This window comes from Brachyistius frenatus, unplaced genomic scaffold, assembly GCF_029030835.1.
Source record: "Brachyistius frenatus isolate BFR_SWC_R1_liver_20210118 unplaced genomic scaffold, ASM2903083v1 Contig_3, whole genome shotgun sequence".
In the NCBI taxonomy this organism is placed as follows: domain Eukaryota; kingdom Metazoa; phylum Chordata; class Actinopteri; family Embiotocidae; genus Brachyistius; species Brachyistius frenatus.
Genome location: NW_027210602.1, coordinates 2,640,178 through 2,659,268, shown reverse-complemented (window position 1 = coordinate 2,659,268; position 19,091 = coordinate 2,640,178). Strand labels below are relative to the sequence as shown.

At 37.4% G+C, this 19,091-nt stretch overlaps 2 protein-coding genes across 4 annotated transcripts in view; one reads left to right on the top strand and one right to left on the bottom strand.

Annotated features, from left to right (window-relative positions):
- lhx6a (LIM homeobox 6a) overlaps window positions 1-19,091 on the top strand; it is a 243,623-nt gene that overhangs the window by 106,467 nt on the left and 118,065 nt on the right. The gene's annotated exons all lie outside the window — the stretch shown is intronic.
- On the bottom strand, window positions 916-16,563 carry fyb1b (FYN binding protein 1 b). Of its 3 annotated transcripts, XM_069702980.1 has the most exons (19): window positions 16,344-16,561; window positions 11,494-12,496; window positions 7,933-8,059; window positions 7,739-7,812; window positions 7,277-7,299; window positions 7,048-7,115; window positions 6,309-6,441; window positions 5,982-6,141; window positions 5,574-5,694; window positions 4,999-5,018; window positions 4,817-4,886; window positions 4,536-4,622; window positions 4,019-4,059; window positions 3,541-3,622; window positions 3,323-3,422; window positions 3,030-3,192; window positions 2,838-2,871; window positions 2,712-2,743; window positions 916-2,602 (listed from the first exon to the last, which is right to left on the bottom strand). In XM_069702980.1, exons 1-19 carry the CDS (start codon window positions 16,344-16,346, stop codon window positions 2,580-2,582), a joined length of 2,364 nt encoding a protein of 787 aa, XP_069559081.1. In that variant the 5' UTR covers window positions 16,347-16,561; the 3' UTR covers window positions 916-2,579. The 3 variants fall into 3 exon arrangements, 2 of the variants coding, with proteins under 2 accessions (XP_069559081.1, XP_069559091.1); XM_069702990.1 differs by lacking the exon at window positions 4,536-4,622 and having other exon boundaries at window positions 917-2,602; window positions 16,344-16,560; XR_011311081.1 differs by lacking the exons at window positions 916-2,602; window positions 2,712-2,743; window positions 2,838-2,871; window positions 3,030-3,192; window positions 3,323-3,422 and having other exon boundaries at window positions 3,605-3,622; window positions 4,519-4,622; window positions 16,344-16,563.

Sequence of the window (19,091 nt, the reverse complement as noted above, 5' to 3'; positions counted from 1 at the left end):
TTCCGCTTTTCGACAATACTTGACAACGTTTCTGATGTTTTCTGCAGCTTAGTATTTAACAGTATTCAGGAAGTGGTCACCGTTTAACAGAATAACATATAATCGTAATTAAACTGCGACAAAGTAGCCGTGACAGGAGCGAAGTCCAGGTAGTCTCTGACCTTTCATGTTAAAACGCACTAAATTGTAACCGATATAACTCACTGTAGCGCAACAAATAGTTAGTAAAGATAGCGATATGTATCAGAAATATGTGAAAGATGCTTTCCGGGTGTTTGGGGAAGAAAAGTTCACCTCTCAATGTCATTGCTCGGAATCACAAGCACGGCTACAAGAACTACCATTAACGGACAGTTAGCAAATCTGCATGTATTGAGAAGGATGTTGGTGTTTTTTAATAATACATTTCTCCCATTTAAGTTCACAATGACGGCAATCTTCACGATAAATAATTTGTATTATTACCTTGATAAGCGGCGACACTGCGACTGGCGGAACCATGATGAAGCGAAACAATGATTTCCGGTTGCAGCGGAAGTACTTTTTTTTCCCCCACTTGACAGGAAGAATTTGAAGCGGACGTGCAAATATGTGTCGTTTTTTTTTTTTTTTTTTTTTTTTTCCTCTTCCTTATATTGGCCAAAGAAAGGATAGCCAAAAGGCACGAACCCAATTTTAGAATGGATTCACCGTCTTTTACAAGGTAAAGGTGCTTACACAGTTAACAACACGAACAAACAAATAAATAGTTATTGAAAGTATGTAGCTGAAATGTTTTTTTTTTGTTTTTGTTTTTTTTAAATTTTATTTACAACACCGCATGCCACTGGTCCTTTTTTTATTATTTTTTTTATTTTATTTTTTTACAATTTGTTCACAAAAAGTAACATTATCTTACTCATTTAAGTTTATTGAACAAATTCAGTTTTATTACACAGAATAATTGAACTAGGTTTACACGTCAATATCTGTTGTGTATTAGTCAGATAAGGGGAAATATTGCAAATCCCTTATGCAAGAGGGTTGGTGGGCTCGAAATATCCCTTATTTAAACAAGGTTCCTGTTCAAACTTGGCAGCAGAAAGCATCAGTTTTTAAATGGTACACTTTTGTACAGTCAAGGGACTGACCCCAACAGCTCAATGACAATAAATACACTGTATACTGTGTAATGTATGTGTCTGTATAACGTAAACGGTATATTTATTGGGTCTGAGCTGTTTTCAAAAGTGATGATTCTCAGTCCCCAATTTATTTAACATTTTCCCCTACATTTTTCATAAAAGCAACAATAATTAGTTCGACAAATTCTTTTAAGTAATTTTTGAATGAAGAAAATTCTCTAATTTTCTGGTTCTACCTTCCTAAATTTGAATATTTTCTGGTTTCTTCAGTCCTCCATGATGATAATACATTGAATATCCTTTGGTGGTGGTTTTATGAAGACATAGATACAAGTCTGTAAAAACAGCGCCGCTGGGTAAGTACACTAAGACTGTTTTTCACTGTGGTATTAGGTCTTATCTCTCTATTGAACCAGCAGTAGACTTGTGATCAAAATTCAAATCTCAATGTGCTTTGCAATTGTTGTACTTCCTGATGGCTGCCACCAGAGATCGCTCATTCCCTTCTTGAGCAAGAGCTCCACAGAGAAAGCCGCCATGAGGTGTTGAATTGTGGTAAATTCCTCAGTCATTTTATTGTTCATCCATTTTATTTATTTTGCCATGCACACATCATGCACTGACACACGCATATCCCTCCAGTTTCCTGGCATCACACAAGAGTGCATATTGGCATGAGAAGCAAAGAGTCTCTTTATAGAACAGGAGCATTCTCTTTCTTCACTTTATAACAGGGATGCTCTTACTTTAATAACTGGAGAAGATGGAAAAAAAAGTGTGTATTTTATGATATTATCTAGAGTATGTCAGAAGCACAGTTGTTTAGTCTATATTTGGAAACATAGCCTAAAAGCAGTTACATTTTTGGCCAGTCACACAGGTAGCAATGCAATGTACATACACATCGTATTGTGGACATCAGTTACAAGGAAAAGAGCAAGTAATGGTTATTAATTTAAGCATACACTGCAGCTATTCTTATAATCCTGTTAAATAATAGAAGTATAGATCTAAATACAATGCTGTGGAGTATTTAAAGGCAGTCTAAACTAGGAAAAAATGCAGAAAACTTAAACAGAAATATTCAAATACTGTTGTTCCAAAAAAAAAATCCTTTCACTTTGCTGAGGTGCTCCAAATAATATGACCACTTTAAAAAGTTTTGTTTTGCTGTATTTTTTTGGGGAGAAAACTTTAAAAGTATTGCATTGTTCAAAGGACTTAAAGCTTGCCTGCCTCCAGATGTTTGAATTGCCAACTGCACGTCCAATTCTTTCAAATCCTCTGATATTAATGAATATATAATGAGTTGAAAATTAAATAGGAATTCAGTCCGATTGTCAGGTTAAGGTCACAGCAACTCCGAATGTATATCCTCAGTGAACATAATAAATAAAACAATAAAATGAGCAGTAGCTGTGTAAAACAATAAGGCCAGTGCAGGATTCTTCTTTCTTAATCATTGTCGTAGATGCAGTCTGAAAAGAAAATATAATACTGATTAAAAGAGAATCTTCCTCCCAAAGGGTGATTTTAGTTTTCTATGCTGAAATTTCTTAATGAAATAATAATGATGATTAAACATACCATCTCCAATATCATCATAGATATCTCCATCACTGTAAACAAAAACAAATCGATCAGTACAGACAGCATATTGTTTATTCTCTCTCTCTTAGTGTGTGTGTGTGTGTGAATGTTTGTCGTACTTACTCCATTTCAATGTGGCTGGTTGAAACATAACCAACTGTAAAACACAGAGTTTCGAGTTGATACGCAGATTTTTACAAGTTTGTAGTGCAAAGAATGAAAAAAGGCAGCAGGATTTGTTAAACGTGATCAGGTGCTTGGGAGAATGCTGGGTATATTTGATTAACCACCACAAACAAGTAAATAGACACTCACACTTGCCGTCCTCATTCCGACAGATGAGTTTGTTATCCACAGCTTTAACAATGACGTCAAGTCTCTCCCCTGCTCTTACTGGCAGCTCTTTACCGCTCCACTTCTTATTGGTAAGTGTGTGGAGGATGGTCACCTCGTACAGCATCTTTATCTCCCCTTCATACTGAAAAAAAATTGGAAATTACATTTTCAATTCAAATATCACATAAAGCCATTAATGAAAGCAGGTGTGATTGTACAGGCAGTAAGATGACTGATATGATAAGTGTGGTTAAAGTATATAAGTGACAAACTTTAAACTTTTTCCTGAATTCCTTCTCCTCCTTCTCAAACTTTTTCTGCTTCTTTGGGTCCATTTCTTCGGCCCTGCTTCTGTCTTTCATGACTGGAAGGCTTGACAGAAAAACAAACATGAGTAAGAGGAGAAAGCAACAACAACTGGACTAACACATTTACAATTATGCATCCAACCTGTTTGGAATTCATATTTGATAGATTGATGTCGTTGTACCTGCTTAAAGGAGGAAGGGGAGGCACATTTTGAGAGTCCACATCATCATATATATCCTCATCAATTGCTTCTCTGAGATGATCTGTATGAACAGAGGCAGAAATTAAATCAGACAGTGATACAAAGTATATAATGGTAAAGACTACAAGCACAGAGGTATTCTAAAAACAGCAAATTGGCTCTGTACGGGTTTTGTTATACAACAAAATGTATCTCAAGCTGGCTGACATCAGCTAACTATGAACCCCAGGTCATACCAGACCAGGAAAACCTGTTAGTAGCAAACCCACTCTGAGTGTTGAACTGAGCAGGAGTGTGTTTTAATGCTTATAATTTCTTTATTTGTTAAAAGAAGAATACGTTTTGTCTTCTGTCAATGGTTAATCTTGCTTTAATCATTGAAGTTAGCGAACAAAGCAATTATTTCTTCTTCAAATATCAATTTAAAACAAAGTGGAATGACGAAAGTGTGCGATACCTGAGTTTCCCTCTGCAGTAAACTGGCTGGGTGGAGGCAGTCTGGCACGACAGAAGAAAAAATTATTATAGTTCAGATCCTTACAATATCATTAATCAAAAGTCTGTTAATATGATTTAAAGTAGCCCAAATCAGCAATCATGTTAATGAATGACAAAATATTTTAATTAGTACTCTTGTTAAAACATGTATTTCGTGGCACAGTTAATGCTTTGATTTTGCCGTAATATAGCAATCGCACACATGCAAATTACTTGTGATGATTAGTAAAATTACAGATGATCAGTAATCAAACGTAGACATAGAAACATCACTGTTAGACTTCAGTCTGTCAGACTGCAGTAATCAAATTGTTATTCAGACAGAGGTGAAGTGGTTGATCTGATGCTGATCTGGGAAGAAAATCAGCATTCAACATCATCTTAGAGAAAGTGTTGAGATATTAAAGGGGAGTGACGGCTGAAAGATTAGGGGGACAGAAGATCTGCGATCAGTCTTACTACTGAGTGTATTTTACACTTTAGAGCTGGATGGACGTCTGTTTCGGTCAAACATCCGCAGGAAGCCACGGGGCTTCACAGGAGAAGACCTGGGGTCAACGGGACTAGAAAGCCAACCAATGATAAAAAGACTTGCATTTCTTTTTCTTTTTTTTTCTTTTTTTTTTTAATCTTTCCTGTGTATCTTTCTCCATTTAACATAAGTGTTCAGTGTTTATTGTTTATAGACGAGGTTAAGGATATTGTACTGTAACACAAATTCTCTATGTTCCTTGTAAATAACTAAATCAGTTCCCACCTGACTTCCAGATTTGGATCAACAACATCATCATATATTTCTCCGTCTTCTGGCGGCGGGGGCAGGACAACTACAAGACAACAAAAAAAGCATACAACATGTTTTATTGTAGTGACGCAACCTGACGTTAACCAAATGTGATTTAATATATTAAAATGAAATGTATTATTATAAAAGAGTACCTCCTGGTCCCTTGAATACACTGTAGAGAGAGAGGAATGTGAGATATTAGCAATGAAATTGTGCTGACTTTCATTTCTCACAATAAACTGGAGAAGTGTGGTTTCAAAAGTGAAACTATTTTGCAACTATAAGATGCAAATGCACTGAAATGTTTTCAAAGAGCACTCAGCGGGTCCCACAGAGTAATGCTGAATAAAACTTTGAATTCTGCTGGTAAGTGTCCAATTCATTCTGCAATTCAAAATCTGAAAATGTCAAACTATTTCTTTAACATTTTGAATCAATCCTATTGTAAAGTCGCTATAAAGTGACTCATGGGTGCTCCAGTAGCCACAAGGTTCATAGACACTAGTATTTAGTGCTATTAATTATACCAAACTTTGATTTTTCAAGAAAAAGGGAAAGATTTAACAGTTAATGTCCAATTTCTGTTTTTGTTATGTGTCTTGAAGTAATTCACGGTCAGAAAAAACACATCTGGAAGCAATGGTGCACCACATTTCTCTTGTCTCCATTTTTACAAAAGTGCAACTTGTCCGTGCAAATAACTGATGTTGAGTTAGAATATTGGTACCTGTTGTCAGAAGACACAACATCAATGTCATCGTAGACCTCCGGGTCATACGCCTGCTGAGCTTGAGAATTCTTCAGCGTGTTAAAGTCAATTTCCACTGAAGTGGTCTTCACGTAGCCAACTGTAAGAGCAAAATTAAATCTTGGTGTGATTTATTACCCCCATGTTGTCTAATTGTCTATAACTGACTGCTGCTTTGTAGCTGAAATGTTGACAAATTAAGGAAAAGTGAGAATAGACGATAGTGCAGAACAATTAGGGGGAATTCACTGTTTTGTGTTGTTTTCACAGGTGAGACTGAAAGAACGTCAGGACAGATGAAAGATGTCAAGTCAAGAACTTGCTTCACTGCCGAGGCAAAGATAAGTGAAGACAATGAGAACAACGAAGGGTATATTTAGTACGTACTTGATCCATCCTGCGACCGTCCCAACCATTTCCCCTCTGGGTTGCCCTGCACGCGGATGATGTCCACACAGTCTCCCTGCTTCAGAGCAAGGTCTGTCTTACTGCCTCGGCAATCCACGCAAGCCTTTCCTTGGTGAATGACCTCCAGCGGTCCAACCAACTAACACACACAAGCACACACAGACAGAAATGCAAATGCACACAGATGAAAAAAAAACTTTGTCTAGAGAAATGATAATGGTGTTGATCTTCTCATCAAACTCTCAGTAAGAAAGCGTATTCCCCGAATTATTCCTTTTAGGAGTTTGAGCAGGTTTGGTCACTCACTTTGAATTTCTTTTTGGCATCTTGTTCCTTCTTGTCACGTTCCTTCTGCTCCTTCCTCTCAGCCTCCAGTCGTTTTTTCTCCTCTTTCTCGTCCTTCTCTTTCTTCTTCTCCTGTTTTTGTTCAACCGCTTCCCTTTTGAAACCAAGGAGTTGGCAACAGACAGAAAATTTTTTTTTTTTTTTAAATCATGGTAGGTTTTAAGAGATTGATAGATAAACAGCTGCACATGCAAGATGCAGGTTGCCTTGGTAGACTACACAATTTATTTTACATACGTAACTAATGTTAAAAAGCTGTTTGTACTTCAATATGAAATGATAACCGTTTTAACTTGGTTTTAATTTCCTGAAGTTTTTCTGCTGCTTAATTTTAAATCATTAAAAATACAGCAGTGAGAATAAGAGACATCTTGTAGTGTCGCAAAACAACCACCAGAGAGTAGTGTTGGTAAAGTTAGACATGAGCACAACTGATCTGAGCTCCAAACCAACACTTGCTAAAAATCGTACAGATTAAAACTATTAAAATCAGTGAAGAGTCAAAAGGTTGTGCCAGAGATTTTCATCTTTGGATCTAAACAGACCTACTTCCTGCAAAGTTCCTGATTAGGTCTATTCAATAAAAACCCTAGTATTCAATTCATACTGTATACCGAGAAACTATTTAAATGAAATCAGATTTAGCTTTAGTGATGTGTGGGATTAACGGGTAAAGGTTTAATGTACAGCATCCTCTCACCATCTTTCATCAAGGTCCTCATACATCTCCCCATCATCATCATCACCATTATCATCATCATTTTCCTCCTGGGTAGAGATGACACAAATAACAAGTGATTCTGTTGCTGTGTGGTTTCACTTTAAACTGCTACTGTCTTCATGCTTATCTTTATGTGTATGTACATCTTCACATCTACCTTCATGCAAATCTGGACTTATGTTAATGAAATTTATTCAGCATGTCTCACCTTTGCTCTCTGGCTCGGGTGACCTGCAGAAGAGAGACAATGAAGCAACATTATTAGGCAATTTTATCCTTTTGGAATAGCTAACGTCATCATGGTCTGACTTATTTGTAGTATTTTATGCATAAGCATCTTATATGTATATATCTTTCTTCTTTATATATATTCTGAGAACTAAATGATACTATCGAGACAGTTGTCCACAGAAACTTACTTAAAGCCAGATATAATATGCAAGTGACCCACCAAATGTAGCGACAAGAAGTAATACAGGCTATACACTGGCAGGATATCCTGACTAACAGTTCATTTCATGTGTCTTCTAACATGTGAATATGATACAAAGTGCAGCATCTCACTGTGCTTTTCTGTCTTCCTGTTGTAATTACACAATAAGCTTCTTGCAATGTGTTGGTCGTGACTCATGACACATCACATTTTATTAAATAGTAACTATAATTGAACCTGCAGATGGTGGCAGAGGTGGAGGAGCGCTGTTCAATTCATCAATATCATCATAAAAGTCTTCTTGCTGGTTCCTGAGGAGCACAGAGACGTCATATAGAAGCTGTCGTTAACTGTCGAAGCTTTACTCAAAAAGTAGACACTATCATTTACCAGAATGCTTGTGTGATCGTGTGTGTGAATGTGTGACTCACATGCTACCGGGGTGTCGTGGGGGGAGGCTGGGCACTGAAGTCGGAGGGGGTTGGGTCGCATGGTTGCTATGGTTACTGGGCTGAGAGGTCAGAGGAGTTGGGATGATGGGTTTCTTAAAACCAGGACCTGTAATGAAAACGAATGTAAACCGAATGTAGTTTACGTGTCTTTGCCGCTGCCCTCCAATGACTGTTTAATATATATAGTGTATATATAGATAAATAGTTGGACAGATAACTTTATCAATCCCCAGAAGGAAAACTTTTTTGTTGTCCATGCAAAAAACAAAAACAAAAAAAAAACAGGCAAATCCCAACAAACAATACAACAACTGACAAATACTCCATTACAGGTAAAAGTCCTGTATTTGTAGTATGCTGGCAAAATGTACTTTAAAGTACTATTTTTTTCTTTTACAATTGTCATATCGATCAATTAAAAGAATATTGATAAAATAATTAGCAGATAAATAAATTATGAGAATGAAATATGTGTCAGCTTTAAACAGCTCGTCCTATTTTATTGTTTTGTATGTGAAATTACAATGTGAAAAGTAACTCATTTCAGATTAAGGTAGTGGAGTAAAATGCATTTTCTTTTACAAAAGAGAGTTTGTATTTGAGTGGAAATATAAAGTAACACAAATGGAACTGTTCAATAACAAGTACCTCAAATGTGTTTATGTACAATATGTGGCTGAAAATACTTAAATCTATTTGATTGCGCAGCCTCACCACCAAGTTCAAAAAGGTTTCAGAACACTTAATTAGACCAATCACATGGGGTGCACCTAAAAACACCCATGAAATAGTCAGGGCATACTAAATGAACCCTTAAAACTTTATGCAAGTTAATATTAAAGGAGAGGAGAGCAAAGCCCAAGGAAGAAAGGAAAAGCTCAGTGTTCACAAACAAAATTTGTAAAAGCACAGTTGAGTCACAGAGCCTGACGCTGTGATTTAAGTAACAAAAGTCCCTAAATAATCATATATTTCTCTATCAAAAAAGTATTTTTCTCTCATTTTGTTTTCTGTCTTCTGGTATTTGCCTATGTTTTCTGATGAATTTCAGCCAACACTCGTTTTTCACATTTGGTTGGATATAAATTCAGATCAGGTGTGTGTGTCGAGAAATTGAGCCTTTGATTCGAAACGATCCCTGTTTGCTGGAACTTACTTCCCCATTTGGTGAAGCAAACTCAGCTGTCAGGGCAAAGAGCGAGGGGGGGAGGAGAAAGGAGAAACTGGACAGGGAAGTTGGCTCGGTGCAAATAGAGGAACCAAGTGGGTTTCCGTGACTCCGGCCTCTTATCTGAAGCTCTGAACAACAGCAGCTGTTAAACTTGCACTAATTTTTGAGGGAATGTCCGATATTGAAATTTACATACTATATAAACACATAAAAGACGGACCTTATTAATGCTTTACATCACATACAAGCAGAAGTTTGATGGGTTGCCATTTGGTCAGATAACCTATAGCCAAGTATGGCCAAGTCAACAACTGCAGACTAATCATAGCTAACAACACTAAAACCACACTGACTTGTGAGGCACGTTGTTTTTCTCACTTCTGAAATGTGTTAAGAACGTCTGTCCAAAGTAGCGCTGCGAGTGATATAGAGAAACTTACTTGAGAAAACAAAACAAGACGAACAGTCACATCACCTGCAAACTGTTTACTGCACCACATTATCTAATCCTCTTGACAGAGAGGGCCTGGCTCAGCTTCGAGAAAGTGCTCATGTCATTAAATGCTTGTATATCTGCAAATAAATTATGCAGACAACTTTTGCTGTGTTCAATTTTTTTGTATTTGTTACGCACTGGTTGGGAGCATGGGGACCTGACATGTCATACCAAATGGAAAACAAATGAATGTAAATGCAGCCAAATAGTTGAGGTCTTCCTGCCGGTGGGGGCCACATGTGTGTCCCAGCTGGCTATCAAAAGTTTCACTCCTGAAACTTCCCTTTTCTGCCTCACTCTCTGTTTTCCATCTGTTTGATCTGCTATCAATTAAAGGCAAGTCATTTGTTCAAGACATTGCCTTCTTCATTAGGAGGTGGAAAGATTAATAATAAAAAGCATTAAAAAAAAAAGATATATATTTCTTTAAACCACAACATGATTTTCATTCCATTTAAAAAAAAGCTGTTGCATTTAACTAGTTTGGAAGCAATAACCTACATAAAGTAAGTTGCAACACTTAAAAAGCATCTGCACCTGTGTTACACACATTTTCTGAGCAGTAATACATGCGCATTTGTGATTTTTAACAATTGACGTGAGCAAAAAGCACGCATCAAATTTGTGTCCAACTTGGGAAATCGGCAACGGAAATCCTTGAAATAGTTCAGAAAATGTAGCGCAATGAGCCGTGCAAGGAGTTTTGAGTGACTTTGGGGTTTCAAGAGGGGTAAAACTTGGAAAACGTAGTCAGGAGGGTTATTATTATGGTGCTGCGCTCTGTTGATGCTCAACAGGAGCAGTCTTGGTTTGATTACCCCTTCTATATATGTGTTGCAGTTTGTTCGCTTAGTAAGGTCTTCTTCAGTTGAGTAATCAGTTAATTAGAAAATAGCAGTTCATAACACAATGTTTTGGAGTTAATACTTATACATCTGGGAATATTCATCAGAATCAGTTCAGCAACACTAATGTAGGAACCTCGACAGGACTTTTATAGTGTTTTTCAAACAGTGGGTGAAATAAGATGATAAAATAAGCGGGGCCAACCTTATTATGCTGTAGTTCTTATAGCTTTCAAAATGTGTAAATGTAAGAATTTCCTGCTGAATCTAAATGAAGGATGCTTGCTTGAGTTTAACTGAGCCAGGTGTGATCTCACATCAAAATGTGTGACAGTTAAAAAAAAACTCAACCACAATAATGGATGCCTGCGTTTTTCAAGACCTATTCTTTTCTATTTCTATTTTCTTTCATGTGGCATTCCAACAGAGCTCGCTGGTGTCTTAGAAAATACACACAAAGTGCCTTAGGTTTAGGTACAAAAACCTCGTGGCTAGGTTTAGGAAAAAAAATCATGGTTTGGGTTTAAGTAAGTATGTTACTTGCGGAAATTTTACATATGTAAGTAAAGTTATTTACATTGCCTAATGTAAATATATGATGTAAGTTTACTTATGTTTCTTAAAAAAAAAAAAAAAACGATGGTGATCTTTGCTTTCTCACTGGCTCTCCTGGTTGAAAATGTGCTAGATCTATCCAACCACCCCTGACATCCTCCCTAAACACTGTCACTTTTTCTAGTCCATCACATGAATTCCTTCTTTGACAACCAAGTCTCAAACATAGCCATCTCACAATTTTAGAGCCATTATTATGAATCTACATTTTGCACTGTGAACCAATGTAGATATGACACATTTGGATCTGAGACTGGGCTGTTTTGTGGTGTCTGTGTCTACGCTTCAATAGAAATAGCGTTGACTGAATACACTTATTGGACTGCTCATATTAATCAGTATGTTTGATACACATTTTGATAGTGTTTGTATCATTGTTACACAAACAAAGTTGTTATCCAAGTCCAACTTACCACCATCAGACCCCTCAGCACCTCTTTTAAAGTTCTCCAGGTTGACTTTGGGGGGTCGGTTGGGTTTAGCAGGAGCGAGACCCAAAGCTAAACTGTTTGGGAGAGGTTTATGCTTTGGCTCTGAAGTAGCATCACCGTTAACACTACTGGCTTTAGGAGACACTTTTGGCTTCTTCAGGCTGGGCTTTTTACCGACGGAAGGTTTGAGAGGAGAAGTGGAGTTCGTAGCAGTGAGGGTTGATTTGTTGGCCCTGCCACTGTCCGTCTGCTCAGTCTTGTCCTTCTCCTTGCTGAACATATTCTGAGCATTCTTGAAGTTGGAGGGAAGCTTAAAAGTAGAGTTTGCCAGAGGTGACGGCTGGTTTGCAGTGTCTGTGTTCGCCCCTGCCACGTCCTCATTTTGTTGCCATAATTTTGCAACACTGCTGCTTGGTTTTTGTTGCAAATTAGGTTTTTTGGGTGGTGTGGGGATGGGGGTTATTGCTGTACCCCCATCACTGTCCTCTTTCACCCAACTGGGCTTAGATCCGGCTGCTAGAGAGGGTTTAGGAAAGGCAGGTTTGGGTTCGGACAGGGTGGAGCTGAGGGAGGGTTTGTTGAGAGGAGGCTTCTGTCCGAGGCCTTTAGCTGCAGGAGTGTGTGAAAGAAGAGGCTTCAAGGGTGTCTGCTGTTTATTAGGATTAAACGGTTTGTTGTTGGTGTTGGTGTCATCCTGCGTGTTGGCAAACCTGCTCGCCAGGGCTTTAGTTTTGTTAGGTTCATGTGAGTCTGTGTCACTTTTAGAGGATACTGTGTTTTTCAGTAACATTGGTTTTGGAGCAGTATTAATCGCGCTGCCTGAGAGGCTCTCCAAGACAGGTTTCTTCTGTATGGTTGGACCAGAGGAGAGGGTAGGATGCAGGGGTTGTTTGGTACGTCCGGGTGGCGTAGAGGAAGTTTCGTCAGTGCTTTGCCCACCCGCTTGGAAGCGAGCCCTGATGGCCCTAACATCAGCCTTGTTGTCCTGAAAAGAATGGAAGAGGATCCGATGTAAAGTTAATATTTGATAATCCAAAACTTCAAACAGGAAAACATTCAAACTCATTCAAATATATATACTGGAGAAAAAAAAATAGGTGGAAATTAAATTAAGCTGTTCATGGTTGAATATATATACCTGACTTAAACAGACAAAAACAGAAACAGAAACTTCGGAACAAAACTAAAGTATAAAGCTATTATATAAAGAAAAAAGATGCACACAAACAGACTAGGATAGAAGCTCAAATAGGAACAGAAAGTTGCTAAACTTTAAAAAAAATACCTTGTTTCCTTTCCTTCTCTTATTTCCAATCAGTGGAATTTGTGCTTTCTCTTTGGTTACTCATTTAAACAAACAGTTTGATCTCTTGTTTCCAGACGTTTCACACACCACTTATGTACGCAATCCCCGTCAAACACGTGGAACAACTTCACACTAGTTTGTGGCTCAGGAGGTAAAGATCATCCATTTCTCTGCCTAAAATATCCTTTCTAATAAAAGTAAAGGATTTTTTTTCTGTTGTTCTCATTGGTTTTAACAGGAAAGTAGTGCTTTTCAACAGGTAGGTAATACTAAAAAAAACATGCATCAATCAGGAGCTCTTCATAATCACTTGTAAACATGACAGAAATTGCACATATAAGCTCTGTAACATGAGTTTTGCAAGCAATATTTGCAAACAAACAACTTAACTATCAGAGTTTTCTAACTTTAGAGTTTCCCACATTTGAAAAGCAATTTCTCTGCTAAACTATTGCATTTATTTGGGTATTGTTGCCTATAAAGACAAAAACTGGGAAATTGATGGATAATTTACTGTATAATTGACGTATTAGAGTCATTCTACCAAATGACTCTAATACGTCAATTATACAGCACGATAAAATAGAGTAAAAACATTTACTGCCAATCAATTATTGATGATGACAAGTCTCCATTGCAGTTCACAGCTACCGGTATATAAAGTATTTTATTACTTGTCAAACTGCAGCTTGTACCAACCTCCTGGCTTGTCTTTATCATAAACAAGTTAGTTAAATATATACCTGCAAATGTCCCAGTGTAGATTAAAAAAAGTTACCTTTGTCAAGTATTGTTGTTGTCGTTGAAGAAGATATGTACAGTATGCTTCTTTTGAGGTTGAATGAACCCAAGCAGCAAAATGTTTTTAGAGTGTAATGCATATTTTTGTTCATCCAGTGTTTCCATGAAAAAGTAGTAGTCTATTGGCTACTTTGGCTTTGATAAGCCATTCAAATATATGTAATTGACTGTCTATCCTATGAGTGTGCAGTAGTGTGCAGAAGGACCAAGCTGCATCAATAACCACAGCTTGCATCCAAACTGTGCCCAAGGGCCGGTATTAGTAATCCAGTTGTTTCACACAATGTCCGACTGGACTGACTGTATAGCGGCCACACCTATTTTAATGAATCTGGTTTGACTGGAGTGAGAGAAACCATACCAGGAAGTGCAGATAAGACCTTTAGGACACACAGTGGCTGCTATTCCTGCAGCAGGGCAGTAAAAGTAAGGGAAAACTACAATGGAAAGTACAAACGTTATGTGTAAAGCTAAACAGGAAGTTAAAACCCCATGGACATCATATAATAATGATACACTGTAAAACTCTGCTCACTGTGTGTCACATAAATGTTTTAATTAGATTTTTACACTTAAACCAAACCATGCAGTTGAAGAAAAAAAAGCTATTATTATTATTGTGATTTGGATTATCTGCATATATACTATTTGTGAGTAATGGAAAAGGCAGGTCATGCTCATTTATATACGTTACATTTATATCGCACATGGTGTCTCAGTGGGTTTTAAATCAGTATAAATAAGATGAATATTGAGAATATTTTCTACCAATTCTCTCACCTAAAAATATTTGAACACTAGACCTACCTGTTTTTACCCTTTGTTTTGTTAATTTAGTGGAAATGGGATTGTTAACCACATTATGTTCACTTGCAGCCTTTTCCAGCCCACAAAGTGCTCCTGTACTGCTTTGTGGTTTTGACTAAAAATGTAAAATTAAATAAACCCTGTTGCGGTGTACTTTTGCAATATTTAAAATTATAAAAAAAATTAAAATTTACCAAGCAAAGTAGTTTGAGTTCCCCAAACTTAACCATTAAATGTCATCATTCTTAAGTGGTTGGTACAGTGTAAAATTGCTAAATCTGCTGCCCTGTCAGAATGGAAAAGATGTTTTCAGGGACTTCTTAAACTATTTCTGCAGAATTAATACTTCTTACCCATCCCATTCTTTTAGCTAGCATCCAAAATATGGCAAATGTGCTGCTTCAGTTTATATGGGCATCCATGTACCACAGCAGCAAATTGTTCATAATTTATCAAAATATAGTACAGCGTACTTGGTGTATAAATGAGCAGTGGAGAAGTGGAGGTGCTGGAGGATTGGCTTGATAGGTCTTTTATTCTGTTGGGAAAATTTTTCACCATTTTAATTCACTGTAAACCATCGCATATTCACAAAGTATGCTTGCAATTAAGCTATCAGCAGTCGAGCTAGCCATTGACATTTTATTTGTGAAGGCAAAAAACATCAACTTGTACTTTTTAACAACCAAATTTCAGGACACTGAGGTTGTGTATTTACTGCTCAAACATAGATAGATTTTGGGTGGAGTGTCACTTCAGTGGTGCCAGTGACACCTTGCAGTGGTGGCGTGCCAAAGTGTGTTCATGTTAAGCTTGAACTGTGGCTGAATATGAAATCAGAGGAAAAGAAACAGAGGAAAGCTCCCTCATTGTACTTCTGTTTCTCAACCACAGTAAACTATAAATTACCCAATATACTCTGTACCAATCGGTTGCATATACTGCTTCTCTAAATATATGCGTGCACTGCAGTTGCAATTTTGTAAAAACCTGCAAATCCTGTCAGTTACTGGAAACACCACCCAGAATAGCAGCATAATACAGTACAACTTAACGGAACCGCAAGCTATACAGCCAATAATTAAAATTGGCCAAGAAATAGCTCTCGAAAACAGTTTGAACAAAAAAACATTAAAACTAAAGTTATAATTATTACAAAACTGTTGTATATAGAGGGAAAGGAATGTAGGAAGGAACCGAGCACTGCTACAATGGGTGTGAATACTTAAGCCAATGGACAGTTTGGTATTCAGCTAGTTTCTCAATTACTGTAGAGAACAAAGCCATGTCTATGCCATTTTTAAGCACAAGTACTTCTGAGGGTTAATGACCTTTCGAAAAATGACAGAAATTAGCGATGTCTTCCTTACAAAACAAAGAGGAACTCCGATTTCTATTTCCAGTGTGATGAAAAGTGCAGGCCAAAAGGTATCTTGCTCAATGTAGCTGACACAAAACCCAGAACTGCGAACACTAACTGTGGATTTTTGTTTTTACACAATATGCGTGAAGACATGTGACTAAAAAAAGGCCTTGAATATCAGACGCAAAGTTAAAATACTGTAGTGGTTCTCAAACATTATTTTAGGATAACTCAAAAGCACAGAAATCGCTAAAATGACTTCAGGTTATGTTGAATGCAAGGGTACAATACACGTAAATATGACAGCTTTTCCTCTCTAATTGTAGATGCACTAACTTGACAAAACTGTTAAAATGTCCAATTAATATGTACAAGAATGAATGACTGCTTGAGGAAGAAAAATGATAACATCCATCCACAATGAGTCATACAGCTTGTAAAATGACTCATAACAAACAACCATTCGAGTAGTAAGTAGCCTTCTGCCATGAAATATTACCTTAGCCCCTCTAAAGTAACTCTAGTTGCAAGTTTATCAAATGAAGTTGTACGCACCATCTTGTGAAGAACAATCCCTTGCGCTTCAGCTGTGTCTTCCTAGCTGGCAGATTTTGTGGTTTGTTCGTTGTCTCAATGTGAGTTTCTGTCGCAGCGCAAGAGAAGAAAGGTGGCGAGGTGCTGAGCGATAGCGGGCGATGAAATGTGTCTCAAACCATTGAGTGTGTGAGTCTGTGTGTCTGTCTGTGGGGGATGTATAGTCCAGCTCTGCCGGTGACATAAGCATCTGTCTACTTCCTCTGAATGGTGTGTGTGTGTGTGTGTGTGTGTGTGTGTGTGTGTGTGTGTGTGTGTGTGTGTGTGTGTGTGTGTGTGTGTGTGTGTGTGTGTGTGTGTGTGTGTGTGTGTGTGTGTGCGTGTGTGTGTGTGTGTGTGTTTGTGTGTGTCACAGCTTCTCTTATCTGCGAACCTTGATCTCATGGATTTGCCTTTCTCTGGCAAACTCAGTTTCCCTCTGTGCTGAACAAAAACAGTGGCAGGTCAGAAGTGAAAATTGTTCCTTAGCAACCATATTAAACACTGTAAATATGATAATGTGGCTTTGGTCAAAAACACCAATAATCGACACACTTAATAGACTTTACAGCATCCGCGGCCGCTGCACTTTGGGAATAAGTTGGTGGTTCCTCCCTCTCTGCTATGTAGCCATGATGGCGACTGTTGTGAATTGTTTGGTCAAAATAACATAAATAATATGGTTCACGTTGCTTTGATTACCAGTTCATATAAGAAATGTTGAAGCACACTGTTTACATTGTTTAGCTGTAAATGTGAGAAACGTAATGAAAATAATTTAGTTTTACTCTAGTCTTGATATGAGCTCTGGTAAAACAAGTAGACTAATTATTTTTTGTCTGTTCATGTATAATTATTTTATAATTGTATAATATAATTGTATTAAACCACATAAGTCCAAAGCCTGTCATCTTTCCAATGACCCCTTCCGGTTTGTGAAACACAGTGGAAAGCAAAGCAAACCTGACCAGTTTTACGGGTCATCAAATTCCACTAGTGGAAAAGCAGCTTAAAATCCTTCAACACTAGAATGATACCATCACCCTGAATAAATAGAAACCCTATAATAGGAGGACAGGTGTCAGCATATTCTTTCTGTGACTGACTGCACTAATTGTAGTTTATTCAATCTTAAGAGTAATAAGCCACCCCCTAGTGGATGTCATTGCTGTTGTAGTCTACAACTTTGCATGATGAAAAATTGTATGCACCAGAGAATAAGTCCTAGTGAATCATAACGAAATGTGAAGTCTCAGTAGACTCTTTAATGACAGTCACAAGTATTCTCTTCTGCCTTTGCAGAGCTGGCTTTATTACTGTAGTTTTAGCTTGTGACCAGGCACATCATAAGGCACTGGATAAGATAATGGTTTGCACTGAAGTTGAGTGTGTTGAATCATAATTCTCAACATATAAATTAAACAAGTAGCCACACAGCTTAAAACAATGTAGAGAAATGATCTTATTGGTTGTTAAAGTAAAGTAAAGTAAAGTAAATTGTAAGTTAACTTATTTTAGCAGCTTTAGACCTTCAGGTGGATTTAGGATCACTGACAGCAAAGAGTTGACATTTGCTCTTCGTAGTCTCCGGGTCGATGTCCTCTGCTGCAGTTTATAAAACGCTGAAAGATGTTACTATTACATTTACATAACTGAAACCAAATTAGTGAAAGGAAATGTGTATCCAACTAAGAGGCAATGAGTATAGAATGAGCGAGTGAGTGTAGCTTTAGGAATTTTTCATGTTTTGATATTTGCTGGACATAAAATCTTCCTGCATATTAAAGGGGATTTTTAGTTTAGTTCAGGAGAACATTTTGCATGGCAAATAACATTCATTGGTTGGAAAGATCTCATCAGGATCTTTTTCCACATCAGCAGTAACACAACCTGAAGTCTCTAATGTGCCTGTATAGCTGCTGTTTATTTGGATTGTCTGCATACAGACATGCAAATTCCACATAGAGACAGTTCAGAAAGACTTTCTTTTTTTACTCTACCTGCCCACTTCTTCTGTTCTATTTTTACTCAGACTTCACCTTCTTGGGTTCTTTTGTGTGGCATAGTTAGACTCCATTAGAATTCAGTCACTTATTTTTGCATTTAAATCATTTTACTTTGGTGTATTTCATCATAACATTCCTGTTAGTGTTATCGACTTCAGTTCTTTCACTCCCTGCTGTAAATACTTTTTTTTTTTAATTGCTTGTGTGAGAAATGTGCAGCAAGCAAAGTCTGTAAAAGACTATAAAGTGTGTTTGTTGTGGGGCTTTTGATGGTATGCCGTAGCTAATGGTTGCAAGTGTACCAAATCAAACCTTCCCTGTTTGGACAATTGAATTAAAGTATTCTTGGTATTCTTCTTAGGTACACTGTTTTATTTCCTAAATCTAAAAGCCTCTGTTGAAAAGTGAGATTTTGCTTTTCAAAGAACAGCTGTAAATCTTCTCTAACGTGCAGAGACTCCAGCCTTAAAAAGTCTTTGTTTTACTAACCCTGAGGTGCCTGCAGGCTGCAGCTCTTTAAAAACAGATGTTTAAACCTGTAGATTTCAACAGAAGAACTTTTCCTTTGTATATGTTAGTGAATATGTTTGAACTGGACAGAAGTGTTGCCAAAAAGCACGATCTACTCTATCGAATGAAAGGTTTTTTTCGGTTTGTCTACCGCAATCAGCAAATAATAACAGACCAGCAGCTTTTCTAAAGAACAGTTGAAGCGTGTGCATAT

Excerpts from the sequence above, each read along its gene's own strand:
- fyb1b (XM_069702980.1), bottom strand. Across the intron at positions 6,142-6,308 it reads ATGCCAAAAAGAAATTCAAA|TTGGTTGGACCGCTGGAGGT; the intron begins GTGAGTGACCAA and ends TGTGTGTGTTAG. Across the intron at positions 2,603-2,711 it reads CTATGATGATATTGGAGATG|ACTGCATCTACGACAATGAT; the intron begins GTATGTTTAATC and ends TTTTCTTTTCAG.